The 14,856-nt window shown below is 30.8% G+C and overlaps 1 protein-coding gene across 1 annotated transcript; it reads right to left on the bottom strand.

Moving 5' to 3' along the window:
* Nucleotides 1-1,366: 1,366 nt before the first annotated feature.
* LOC110600606 (zinc finger protein 2) lies at nucleotides 1,367-2,339 on the bottom strand. Its single transcript, XM_021737473.2, has one exon. The coding sequence runs from the start codon at nucleotides 2,028-2,030 to the stop codon at nucleotides 1,539-1,541; it is 492 nt and encodes a 163-aa protein (XP_021593165.1). The 5' UTR covers nucleotides 2,031-2,339; the 3' UTR covers nucleotides 1,367-1,538.
* Nucleotides 2,340-14,856: the final 12,517 nt, after the last annotated feature.

The following is a 14,856-nucleotide window of genomic DNA, read 5'->3' as shown; positions in this document are numbered from 1 at the left end:
GCTCTTTTGGCTCTGCAAATTTGTGATTTAATTTTTTAAACAGATAAGTTATTTATATTTAGGTTTTCATTTTTGTTTCGATTTTGTGTATGAAATTTATTGCTATTGATTTGGGATTTAGTTTGTGTTTGAATTTAAAATACTAGTGAAATTTTGTAGTTGATTTAAAAAAATTTCAGAGATCTGTTGATATTGATGATATTGATTTGGGAATTGAATTTGATTAATGATATTGTTAAAGTTTAATTTGTATTGATTGTGTTGTATACTGGATAAATGGGCTTTGATGAATGCTCTCTCCCTGTAGAAACACATCAACAATGAAAGGGAGAACGAGAGTTTAAAAGTCCCTCTTTTTACAGAAGCAAATGAAATTTATTAAAAAATTTTAATAAAAGGACCAAATGAATATATTTTAAGATATGATGAGATAATTTAATTACTTTTAAAAATTATAAGAAATAACTAGATATTTTTCTTAAAAACTTAAGACCTTATTATTTTATATAAAATAATCTTTTTTATATTTTTCTTTGATATAAGTCCGACTTTAAGATTATTTTAATATCAATAATTTAAAAACTTTCTAATAAAATTTTTTCTATAATATGTATTTACTAACAGAAAATTCATTGATAAACACCAATAGACTTGAATATGTCAATATAAAATTAAAACTACCAACGAGGTTCATTGCAACTAACCTAATCCATTGGTAATCTATCGTTAATTTCAATTATCAAAGAACTTTACAGTATAACAGCATCTAGCAAACCCAAAAATCTCAATCTCCATCTCTAGCTAATAGCTATACTGTTAATCACATATCATGGAATTACAATGATTCATGGTGAGAAAGCTTTTTAACATATTCATGGATTCTTGCACAGCATCATTACTTATGCACAACTTCCATATAAATAACATCCTGATCATGCCAATCAGGTTCAGATATATGATTTGATCCCAGAATCCAGATTTTGCAAATAATTGCATATATCACAATCATAAATTGATTGGTAGGAGTAATGCTTTAATCAATATAGGGATTTCATCATTACTTTTCTCTTTTCTCTTGCCCTTTCCTTTTTCTATATGTTCTTCATTTACGTTCATATATATTCTGCCAAGTCAATATTATTACTTAATTTGGGTTTTAAATCTTAGAGCTAGCTAGCTAGGTCTTTGCTTCCTGATGTTGATGAGTATGAGAATTTCTACATGGACTTGTACGTGCTCATCATATAAATCAATAAACAAAAATATCATTGTTTTTTAAGAAAAAGAAGAAGGAAAACAAGTAATCAATTTATAGTGAGAACTAAGAAAGGAAAAGAAAAGAGTTCATAGTTCAACAGAGGACAAAGAAAAAGAAAATAGCATCAACTATTTGATTTGCTTTTCCCAGATGAATTTGGTAGTATCATGATTCAGTACTCCCCATTTTCTTTTCTGCTAGAAATTAGAAATATAAAAAAAAAATCTTCAAGAGGGATAATTTTTTAATAAAAATAAAAAACTACAAAGGTGCAATTCGATCAAAGCCTTAAAGACAAATCAAGCTGGTTTAACTCTTCCTGATCATTTTCAGGTCTGTAACCCGTGGACCAAGAATCATCTCTTGAACCACCATAATTCATCTCTCTTCTTCCATATCCCACTTCATCAACGAACCTAGCACCATGTCCATGGCGGTGCTCAAAACCGGCTTGATTCCGACGAGCAAGGTTGAACCCACTCATGCTAGATGATCCAGACCTAGAGTTTGTCCCTCCATGAGCTCTAACAGCTGAACTTAACTCTCTGCTTTTCTTAGCTAAGGTTCTCTCCAGCTTATGAGCATTTTGGTGACCACCAAGAGCCTGAGAGCTATAAAACTTTCTTTGGCAATAGTTGCATGAGAAAATCCGAGGCTCTGCAGGACTATAAGGTGAAGAGGATGAAGAAGAAGAAGGCTCAAGAACAAGCTCTAGATTTATCTGATTATTTGGTAAACTCAGATGTAGAGAAGTATTTGGTTGGAAATCCATGGACCCAGAAAGCGATAAAGATCACAAAAGAGTTGTACAGCAAGAGATGAACAAGCTTGATGTAACAACTACAGAAGAGACGATGATGCTGAAGAGAAAAAAAGAAGAGAGGAAGAGATCAGAGATAATAACAGAGGAGGAGAAGATGAAGATGTTTGTTGAAATATAAGAGGCAACAGGGTTCACTGTTGATGGAAACTAGATATAGGCAGCAAGATACAGTGAAAAAGGAATGGAACTGTGAGTGTGTGTGTCTCTGTACAGAGAAAGAGAGAGAGACAAGTAGATGTAAGGATCAGTGGGGAATCGAAGGGCTGTCGCCTACATTAATGGCAGCATTATAATATCTTGTCGGTTCATGGAAAAAAAAAATGTATAAATATATATTGATGGTATTATTTCTTTCTTTCCGTGTGCGTACGTCCAAATTCAGAAAAATTAAAAAAAAAACAAACCCAGTAATTTTTTTATTGTATTATATTTGTAATGGGGTGAATTATAATATCATCTTTCGGTTTTTCCATTATTCACAAGTTGATTTTATATTTTAAAAAAATTAATTAGTAAAATGATTTTAAATTTTAATTTCGTCACACTTTTATTTTCCCATCATTTTAACCGACAATGCTTAATAAAAAATAAATTTGAAAGAGTACACTTTTTCTAAGATAAGGTAAAAGTACTAATGATGCAAAATTTAGAGAGTTATAATTATTTATCATATTTAATTTTTAAAATTAATTAATATATTTTTTTAAATTTAAAATATTTTAAATTTTACTCATTTAAAAAAAATTAACTTATTATTAAATTAACTTATTAATAATAATGAAACTCAAAGTTTGTAAATAAGACTTTTCTGGTCAGAAAAATAATGTTGGTCATTATCCAAAATGTACTCTTGAAATTTACTTATCAATTCATAGGTCTAATCTTTAGTCTCTCTTTTTCTCTCACATCACAGGATTGAGATCATGCACTAACTAGTTGCCACTATAAGTATTATATAATTGACAAGATAAACAATCTTGACTAGACTAAACATGCAATTTGAAAAAGAGATCAATTTTATTTTAATTTTTTTATAAAGAAAAAAAAAATTACCCACATATATGAATGGGTTCACTGAACAACTAGAATTAGTCCTTTTGCAGTGAACCCATTTGCCACACTCAATTTGGACAACTGTGTTGTTCCCAGACCACACCACAGGCTTTCAACTTCACTTCAGACATAGAAATCTAACAGATTTTTCTAAGCAAGAAGATTGTTCTAATTACTAATTCCACTCTTAAATATTATCCACCACTCTTTCTGCCACAAGACACATAGACAAAATTATAATTATTAATAAATTAATCATTTTATTTTAAAAAAATCATTAAAATGAGGCTCTATATTTTGATTATGTTGTTTTTACGAATGAAAAAAATATTTATGAAATAGAGAGAATCAAATTTCATTGTTTAATTTTTTTTAACTGTAAAAAAATTTGCATCAACGGCTGAAATAATTGTTTCACCATTTGATTAATAAGAAACGAGTATAATTTTATTTTTATTTTTTAAAATAAAAATTTAAAGATCAAGAGAATAGAATTTAAAATTTTTTAAATTTATTTAAATATTTTTACTATCGAAATTATATAGGTTGAAAAGTGTTTGATTGTAAAATAATAATATGAAAATAGAAAATGAGAAGGGTCCTTAGGATCCTGAAACTGAAAGTACTATCACAGGACACAGCGACTGCTCTAAGAAAAGACACCATAGCTGTGCTTTGTGTATGTGAGACCCATCATAGTACCTCAGAGTTAACAATAAAATGAGTAGCTATGTTGTTAGTACCATGTAGCACATAATTAAGACTGCTGTGACCATCAACCTCTATGTACCATCCAATTTAGTCAGACTGCCAAAACAATAATGACTCTAAAATTAAATTTGCTGGTAGATTATATAATTGTACTAAATTTCCCTTTCAATTATTATTTAAGTTTCCCCATTCCCAAAAAAAAAAAATTATTTAAGTTCTATTTATTTCAGATAAAATATTTTTATATTTTTTAACGTTTAAAATATTTAAAAATTTTAATTATTAAAATTTTAGTTAATAAAAAATATTTTTTAATAAAAAAATAAATTATTTTAACAAAAATAATTTTTCCTTTTCGAGAAGAAAACATTATTTTTCTCATTTTTATATTTTTATAAAAATTTCATATGTAATTTTTTAATAAATTTTATTTTCAAATTAAAATTAAATAATAAAAAATAAATTACCTTATTAAAAAGCATTTTATACAGAAAATGTTTTTTACATACAAATTATTTTCTTTTGAAATAAATGGAGGATAAATATCAAATGATATTATTGCTTATTGAGATTTTCAAGTCTAAACCATACTTTTTTTCAATCTATTTATCTTTATTTGACATTTTAATAATAATTTAAGAGTAAATTTAAATTAAGAATTCATTTATTTATAAAAAATAATCTATGTTTTTCGTAAAAAATATTTTATGAAAAATATTTTATAATAAAATAATTTATTTTCTACTATTTAATTTCAATATAAAAAAATAAAATATATTAATAAATTTATATATATAGAATTGTTAATAATATTACTAAAGTGAAAAAATAATTTTTTTTTAGAAAAAAAGCAAGTCATTATTTTTAAAATGATTTATTTTTTATTAATTAATTTTTCTAAATATTTTAAAGACAAAAAATTAAAAAGTATTTTTCTAAAAAATATTTTTCAATTTGATATTTTTAACCCTTGATTTAACCTTTTACAAACAATAATACATAGATAGATATTCTAAGAAATGTTGATTTTTTTGGAAATTGTATAGAGAAGAGGTATTATTTTTTTGTAATAAATAATGCACTAAAAGGGACCCACAATTCACTTGCATGTATGCCACCAAATTTCTGAGTCGTTTACCTTACATCACATCCCATTGGAATCTCTCACATTTTCTCATTTGTTAACTGAGACAAGCACATGGGCAAAGGGATACCTAGAACCATCGTAGGATCACCTTATACAGACAATGTGCTTTAGGACAGAGCCGATCACATTTTATATATAGAGAGAGAGGGAAGCTCAACAAATTAATCAATGAATTATAATTTATTAGTATATATTTTGATTTTTTTTAACACAGAATTCTATTGTATTTGAATCTAATTATTTATATTTTTTTTTAAAAAGAAAACTATTATTAATAGTATAATAATGAACACAATATTTAATAATTATATTCCATAAAAATGGATAATAATGATAATAACGTAATCATAATAACAATGATATTAGAAAGCATGATTGAGGGATCATGCAAGATCTTGCAGGTCGGCTATGATTGCGCTGAGGTTTGTCTCTGAATCACAGACACAACACAACCGAGGAAACTACATAGTGTTTTTTTGCCAAGTGTTTGTTATGGTCAATTAGTTCTGTAATTTTATATAATAAGATTCCAAATCTAAGAACATTAATTCCTTTGTAAACTCAAAATTATTAGCAGATCAGTCAATGGAATGTGTCCCTTTGTACTTTAACGAACCTTCAAAGACGATAGGGTTATGGGTTTTTTTTCTTCTCCATGCATGTATCGGTGGTTTTTCATTGTTATTTTATTTCCAAATCTTAATTGATAGAATAAATACTAACCCATTTGTAAAATAAAATCATAGAGGAAGAGTCACAAGAGATGGTTAAATTAGTAGCTCTGGAAATGAGATGACTGAGACTTTCTGATTTTGCCCTATTTAGAAAAAAAAAAGCAATACAAACATTTTTGTGTTTGGTGACTGCTTTTTCATAATAGTGTTTGATGGTTAAACAAGTGAATATTGAAAAATTACTCTATTTAATGTTTAATATTTGACTATCACTAGTTCTAATTTTTTAGATTCATATTTTTTTTATTTTCTATAAATTTATAAATCTAAATTTTAATATATAAATCTTCTTTATTATCATTTTTCATTTATTCTCTCTACTATATAGACGAGCGAGCTGTTACATTTATAAAATATTATTAATTATTTATAACATGCTAAAAAGATGAAACTAATTTATTAGTTTAAGAATAATTTATATTTTCTATTGTTGATATATAAGGATGTAAATAGATAGTCACCCACAAAAATTAAACTATCCGACCTACTAGATTTATATTAATAATATTCAAATTCAAACCCGATTAAAAATTAATCTCAACCATCCAAACTCGTCCCAAACCCGATTATTATTATTCGAATAAAACTCGAATTCGTTTAGTCTTATATATTTTAATTAATAATTTATATAAAAATATTTTTCATTAATAATTTTTATTTAAAAAATTTAATATTTTTAAAAAATATTTAAAATTTAATTTTTAAATAAAAATATATGTATAAATGTATAAATATTATTGTAAAATATATTTTCTAGTGGATACTCAATACATATAACTTGAATCCGATCCGAACCCGCAACAGATATTATTTTTTAAAATCGAATCTGTCTCAGACTTTTATAACTATCTAAATCCGTTCTATTAGGGTTCGGTCGAGTCGGGTATTCGAAAATATACAATCCGTTGTCATCCCTATTGACGTATTAAGAAGATATTAATTTATATTAGTTTTGTGATATATATTAATATTTGAGTAAATTCATTTATGTCTTTTATTGTCATAGCTAATCCAATATTTATTTTATATCAAACACTTATACTTTAAATCACTGCATAAAATAACAAACTACTAATTGTTAATATCAAACCGCTAACCGTTACTAAAATAATTAACAACTATTTAAATCTATGTGGATAGAGGTTTAAAGTGGAAATCTGTTTTGAAAGTGGTTAAAAACTTTTAATATCTAAAATATAAAATATAAGAGAAGGTTGAAAAATTTTATAAAATCTCTAATTACTTTACAAACTCTTAAGCAAAGAGTCATGGGTTTTTATTGGGTATTAAAAATTCAAGCCCATTCTTAAAATTTATATGCTAAGTTTAGAGAGGCTAACAAGTTATAATGAAGTCCTAAAAGTCCATAAATAGGCAATTTATCATTATTTTTAATTTTTTTATAATAAATAAAATGTTATTATATAATTTAAAAATATCAAATGTATATTGTTAATAGTTAATTCATCATAATTGATAGTTGATCGTAAACGATATTAATAAACTTTATTAAATATTGTTATTGATGTATAAAATTATATATATATTATTGACATGAAATTATTTTTTTTAAATATATATTTATATATTACACAGAATCTACATTATAAATAATTTAATTTTTATTTATTATTATTACATTATTATTATTATTATAATTAAAAAAATCTAAAAGTGGAGCTATGGAATCAACAACTGATTGTAACTAGAATTAGTTATCAGCAATGATTCATAGATTTGCTTATTGAATATGAAATAGCTATCCGTTACTCCAAAATACTAAAATAAAAGGCAATTTTTGTCTACAACTAGGTATATATGAATTCTAATTTAAATGTATAAACCTTTCGTGTGAATTCCATTATCATTTTAAACTACAAATTCATATAGATCCATTTTCAATAATTTTTTTACCCAAATTCAATCAAAGGTTCAATTGTTGATTAAGCCAAAGCTAAGAGTAATTCGATGGCCTTAATCAAGAATTCGTATACTTAACTTATTCAAATATTGTCATTTGTTCCTTTAAATAAAGTTGTTCAAATTTTTGCATGTCTAGCCTGTGTTAGCCCATTAATTAAAGATATGTGTAATTCAACTGAAAACCAAATTTAATCTTTTATACAAATTTCTATCTTTAAAAACTTAGAAATTATGAGAACTTATTTTTATTAATACTACACTTTGAAAATTGGATTAATCAGATCAAATCACTTATCTTTTTAGTTTTGTCTTATAATTGTTGTGTTTTTTTTTTTTTTTTTCTAGGAATACAAGATATTATAAAGGTATTGAATCATTAACAAAAAGCACTTGATAAGCTAAGTTAGAAGCAAATAAATCTACTTTGAGAGCTCTTGAAGCTAAGGCATCTGCTGCAGCACTCTGTGTTCACCGAATCCATCTGAAGGATATTGAAGGAAGGTCTTTACTGAGTAGTGTAATATCATGCATAATATTTTGGATGTTCACAACAGTTTCCGCTCCATGCAAGGTATTAACGAGCTCCTTACATTCACCTTTAATGATAATAGAAGAGAGCTTCAAGTTCCGAGCCAGAATCACCGCTTCTCTGTTGGCAATGCTCTCTAGGGTGAGGGGATCCAAGCCACAAATTGTTCTTACATCTCCAATCCATAATAGCTTTAGTATGATTCCTGGCAATAATAACAATTGCACCAAGCTTTTCTTTGGAGTCAAAGGTAGCACTAAAGTTAATCTTGAGGGAACTAAGGGGAGGGCTCTCCCAAGTGTTAGGATGTGGAGCAGAAGACTCAATGGCAGGTAGGGGGAGTATTAGCTTCAAAGAATGCATCATAGTATCTGATCGCTGAGGGTACCACCTCCATCGGAGTAGGATTGTGTCCCCAAAAAATAAGACGATTCCTTGACGTCCAAATACTCTTGCAGATAAAAATGATCATACTTAAAGGATTTGCTGGGGAAACAACATTTTGAAACATATACAAATCTCCTCCCAACAATCGTGCAAACAGTTTTCTCTGAAGAGAGTGGATCGAATACGTATCGAGGAGTTTATCCAAATAACTGCTGCTCGTGGACAGTCAAAGAAGATGTATTTGCATGATTTGGGAACACTACAAAAAGGATAATTAGGGGCAACCTCATAGATATGTTTGTGGATGGCTAGGTTGGTAGGGAGCTTCTCACTAAGCATGCTCCATAGAAAGGTACTTAATTTGCTTGGGAGCTTGATAGACAAGGTCTTTCTCCATAAGGCTTCCATTCTATGTAAGGAATTTGGATCGAGATCAGTTGAATTACTGTTGGAAGTGGTTCTTCTTATCTGGCATGCTATATGATATCCATATTTGACTTTGTAGATGTTGTGCCTCTCAAAATGCCACATGAGTTTGTCTTCTTATCTGAACATACCTACAAGAATAGATAAAATATTGTTAGCTTCCTCCTCAATGAAATTATTCCTATACATGTATGGCATTCCAAGTGTTGGAAGTAGAATCCATCAATTGTGAGACCGAGACAATGCTCGGATTATAGTCTGTTTTCATTCTAGGTTGATCTGGAAAAGATTAAGGAATCCAGTTGTCAAGCTTGCACATGATTGAATTCCCATCTCTAACCTGCCACTTGATACCTTTGTCAAGGATTTGTTTGCCCCATAAAATGCTCCTCTATGCCCAAGACGGCTTACTCCCTTCCTTAGCTTGCATAAAGGATGAATTAGGGAAATACTTCTCTTTGAGGGTTTTGGAAAGCAGAGAGTTAGGATTATCAATTATGTGCCATCCTTCTTAGCTAAAAGAGCCATGTTAAAATCCTCTAAATTTCGAAAGCCAATACCTCCTCTTGTTTTAGGTTCACAAAGGTGATTCCATGATGCCCAATGTATTCTCTTTTTGTCTTTTTGTTGACCTCATTAGAAATTGGTCATGGTAGAATTAATAGTACAGCAGATGCTTGCTGGGATACGAAACACTGACATGGCATAGACAACGATTATTGTAAGAATTTCCTTGATAAGGACTTCTCTACCACCTTTGGACAATAACTGCTCTTTCCATCCCAAGGCTTTATTGAAAATGTGCTCTTTTAGGATATCAAAGACTTGGAATTTAGATTTAGGTATATTAACTGGTAGGCCTAGAAACTTGCTAGGGATGTCCACTTTCTCAATATGAAGGAAGGATGCAATTCTTCCTCTAAGATCTGAATGAGTGTTTTTGCCGAAAATGAGGCAGGATTTATGAAGGTTTATCCTCTGACCACTAGCATCTACATAGTTTTGTAAGATGTGATCAATTTTTCTAGCCTCATCCATAGAAGCTTTCGAATAGAGGATAGAGTCATCTGCGAACAATAGATGTGAGATTGAGGGACCATGTCTTGAGATGGAGATGCCCTTTAATGAGGAATGCTTGATGTAGTGAGATAAGCCTTCTACTACAAAGAAAAAGAGAAAAGGGGATAAGGGATTTCTCTATATTAGCCCTCTAGATGAGATTATAAAACCAGTTTTGTGGCCATTGATTTGCACAAAATAGGATATTGTCTTCACACACTTCATAATGTAATGTACAAACTTATCATAGAAACCAAAGCAGGACAACATGTGGTGTAGGTAGCTCCATTCCATGCTGTCGAAAGCTTTACTAACATCAAGTTTGAAAGCCATCCTATAGTTATGCTTCCACTTTTGCTGTTTGAACGAATGCATTATCTCGTGGTTAATAAGAATATTGTCTGAAATGAGCCGACCCAATATGAATGCACTCTGTTCATAGTCAATAAGTGTGTTCATGAGAGGCTTCAGTCTTCGAGTTAGTATTTTGGAAATAATTTTATACATGACGTTGCATAATCTGATTGGTCTGAGATTGCTCATGGACTGAACTTGTTTGACTTTGGGAATAAGGGAAATAATCATATGATTTAGCCCTTTAAGTATTCTCCCTCCTACAAAGAAGTCCTGGACAACACAACAAATATCATTTGACAAAATAGGCCAATATTTGTGGAAGAAAGTACCTGTTAAGCCGTCTTCTCCCAGGGCTTTGTTAGGATCAATAGATAAGGTAGCTACTCTAATTTCCTCTCTGGACACAAGTTTGATTAACTCTGAATTCATCATATCAAAGATCCTAGCTTGGAAGCCACATGTAATAGTATCAAAATTAGAGGGTCTTGTGGATGTGTACAGGTTTGAAAATTAATCACATGCTATCTACTTGAGATCGCCAAGAAAGGTCCTCTACATGCCTGAGCTATCAAAGAGACCCACAATGGTGTTCCTTTTTTGGCATTGGATAACTTTGGCATGAAAGTAACCGGTATTCTTGTTGCTAGCTTGTAGCCATTTTATTCTGGCATTCTGAGCCCAGTACTGTTCCTCTCTTCTGTACTCTTGTTCCAGATCATCTTCAATAGGCTTCATAATGCTTGCATCCCATCTAACCATGTTATCCTTAACCTCTTTTAATCTTTTTTGTAATGACTGGATTCTAATTTTGGCATTTTTATGATGTCTTTTATTCTATTGGACCAGAGAGTGACGACAAGCTTTGAGCTTGTTGAAGACCTGGTAAAGGTGTGATCCTGAGTACTTAGAGTTCCAAGTATTTGAGATGAAATTTGTAACTTCCTCACATTCAGCCCATCTGTAGTCATATCGAAAAAATTTCTTGAATTTTTCATGCTGTGGGTGAAGTTGGACTAGAATGGGTCGATGGTATGAACCCACATCCTCTAGATGCAATGCTAAAGTGTTAGGATAATTAAAGAGTAGGGAATTAGAAGCCAAGCCTCTGTATAATCTTTCACAAACATTAGTTGTCCCATTACATCGATTATTCCATGTAGTTGTGGGGCCTTTATAGCTTATGTCGCTTAAGCGCAGATAATTGACAAAATCTTGAAAGAAAAGGGCTTTAGGGCATAGCCTGGTATTACTCCCAAGTTTCTCAGAGGATCTAAGAATTGCATTGAAATCCCCTGCAGTGAACCCACATCCTCTAGATGCAATGCTAAAGCGTTAGAATAATTAAAGAGTAGGGAATTAGAAGCCAAGCCTTTGTCTAATCTTTCACAAACATTAGTTGTCCCATTACATCGATTATTCCATGTAGTTGTGGGGCCTTTATAGCTTATGTCACTTAAGCACAGATAATTGACAAAATCATGAAAGAGAAGGGCTTTAGAGCATAGCCTGGTATTACTCCCAAATTTCTCAGAGGATCTAAGAATTGCATTGAAATCCCCTGCAGTGAACCCACATCCTCTAGATGCAATGCTAAAGCGTTAGGATAATTAAAGAGTAGGGAATTAGAAGCCAAGCCTCTGTCTAATCTTTCTCAAACATTAGCTGTCCCATTACATCGATTATTCCTTGTAGTTGTGGGGCCTTTATAGCTTATGTCGCTTAAGCGTAGATAATTGATAAAATCTTGAAAGAGAAGGGCTTTAGAGCATAGTCTGGTATTACTCCTAAGTTTCTCAGGTTATCTAAGAATTGCATTGAAATCCCCTGCAGTGAACCCACATCCTCTAAATGCAATGCTAAAGCATTAGGATAATTAAAGAGTAGGGAATTAGAAGCCAAACCTCTGGCTAATCTTTTACAAACATTAGTTGTCCCATTACATCGATTATTCCATGTAGTTGTGGGGCCTTTATAGCTTATGTCACTTAAGCGCAGATAATTGAAAAAATCTTGAAAGAGAAGGGATTTAGAGCATAGCCTGGTATTACTCCCAAGTTTCTCAGAAGATCTAAGAATTGCATTGAAATCCCCTCTAGTGAACCCACATCTTCTAGATGCAATGCTAAAGCGTTAGGATAATTAAAGAGTAGGGAATTAGAAGCCAAGCCTCTGTCTAATCTTTCACAAACATTAGCTGTCCCGTTACATCGATTATTCCATGTAGTTGTGGGGCCTTTATAGCTTATGTCATTAAGCGTAGATAATTGACAAAATCTTGAAAGAGAAGGGCTTTAGAGCATACCCTGGTATTACTCCCAAGTTTCTCAGAGGATCTAAGAATTGCAATGAAAACATCCTGTAAGTTATTACAATAAGTACATAGGAAGGTAAATTGAGCAAGCATGGTAGAGTGATCATAAGACATGTAAACTAAAATGAGGTTCCATTGCATATTAATATTGGAATTGTCAATAACAGCATGTATGAAAAAAGCACACATCTTAATCACAGAAACATTAAAAACATGATTCCACACAAAAGCGAGACCCCCCAGCTAAACCTTTAGGATCGACCAAAATCATATAATAGAAAACACACTTATTTAAAATTCTTCTAACAACCCAGTTGCCATTCTTAGTTTCCATAAGAAAGAGAAGGTTGGGGGAATGGGTAGAATAGATCCCTTTTAGATGCTGGATTGTTGGGGGGTTCCCTATACCTTGATAGTTCCATATTAGAAGATTCATTTATTTGAATGAGGCCATTTACGGCTGGCTTCCTCCACCGCTTCAAAATCGTCATCTTTGCAGCAATGCTTCTTTGCTTCACATTCAACTTCATCTTTGGTTCCATGTTGTTTTTTAGATCTCGCATTTTGCATTTCTTGAAGAGACGTAGTGTTAGCATTGGCCTCTTGAATCTCTTGAATATGAATTCTATGACTTGCCGATGCTGAGGCTCTAGCCATTCTCTTCCAAGTTCTTGCATTGAGGAATTCAATAGGGTCTTTTATGGCCTCATTAGCTTCAGGTCTCGATTGTGAGTTAGCATGCCTAATAAATATTTTAGATACAAGAAAAATTTTATTTTCCCAAGAGAGTAAATTTTCTGGGCCCATAGAGGTGTCAAGAATGTTCAAATGGGAGCATCTCTCTTGGAGGAGCCTTTTATAAGTAATCCATTTAGAATGAGGTAGAGGTATGGCTTGAGTTCCTTGGATTTTCAGAAAGCCTATTTCCACTATTGAGGCTTGTGGTAGTTAGGAATGAGCTTGTAGAGGAATGTTAGGAAACCCAAAGATTACTGCAACCCAAAACATGCAGCGGAAAATAAAAATCTCTGGTTTCCTTCACAGGATCCAAGTACTTCGTTTATTCAAAAAGAAGGATACGAGACTAACCTGTTAGACTCGACGAGAATATACAATTCTAGACTAATGGTGCTGCTTTTGAAATGAATATCATCAATGGTATCCACACGAACGTCTTTTACCCTTCTAGAGTGTTAACTCTCTCAAAGATGGATAAGCTATGTGCTCCCAATCTGTAACTAAAAAATGATTTCTCCAAAACGTTACTTCCATAATTCGCAGAAGAAATTTTTATTCATTTTCAGTCTTTTATTTTCCCACAATTCTTTTCTGAAACGAGTTGTGTTCATAACCCACTATCACAATCTCGAAAATACTCAAATATCTTACGCGACAATTTGTTTTGAAAAGGAAAACCGAAAATTTTTTTATCTGTAATAGTTATAGATAGACTGCAGATCTTTAAATATTATTATCTTATAATAATAAATAATTAAAATTAATAATAATATCTTTATTATTATTAATTATACTAATAGGCTTTTAGCCCATTAATATGACATAGCACATCAACAACATTCTTTTGTGTGTGACCTAATAGGCTCATATTAATTGGCAATAGGATCAGTCTGACAAAGCCCATAAATCATAAGCGGCCTCTAGCAAGATATTATGATTACCCAACTAATATGAAGATCGATAGTCCGATAAAGCCTAATAAATAGAATATGTATTAATCCCTTTGTCATACGATATCTAGTTTGAACATAAGTCATGGTCAATGTTAAACTTATAATGTTCAAACTTGTGATTTCTCGATCTCTAAGTAGACTGATAAAACCAAATGATATTGATCACACTATCAATTCATTTGCGCACGGCCATGCATTTCTTAGTCTCACTTATCGAGGGACCTAGAAGATATCTCTCTCAAAAAGAGGGACAAATTCTATCTTGATTGTTCAATATTCTCTACATAATTTCTATTATGCTCAATCATAACCTTTATGATTGTCCAATTAAAGACAATGTTTGGTTATGTCAAAATATAACAGTCTTTATGTTGGAAACTATGACAATCTCAAGTCAAAGGATTAAAACATAACTACTTTGAAATTCACTTATGACACTAACCCATG

Source organism: Manihot esculenta, chromosome 14, assembly GCF_001659605.2.
Source record: "Manihot esculenta cultivar AM560-2 chromosome 14, M.esculenta_v8, whole genome shotgun sequence".
NCBI classification, from domain to species: domain Eukaryota; kingdom Viridiplantae; phylum Streptophyta; class Magnoliopsida; order Malpighiales; family Euphorbiaceae; genus Manihot; species Manihot esculenta.
This window is presented reverse-complemented; position numbering and strand designations above follow the sequence as displayed.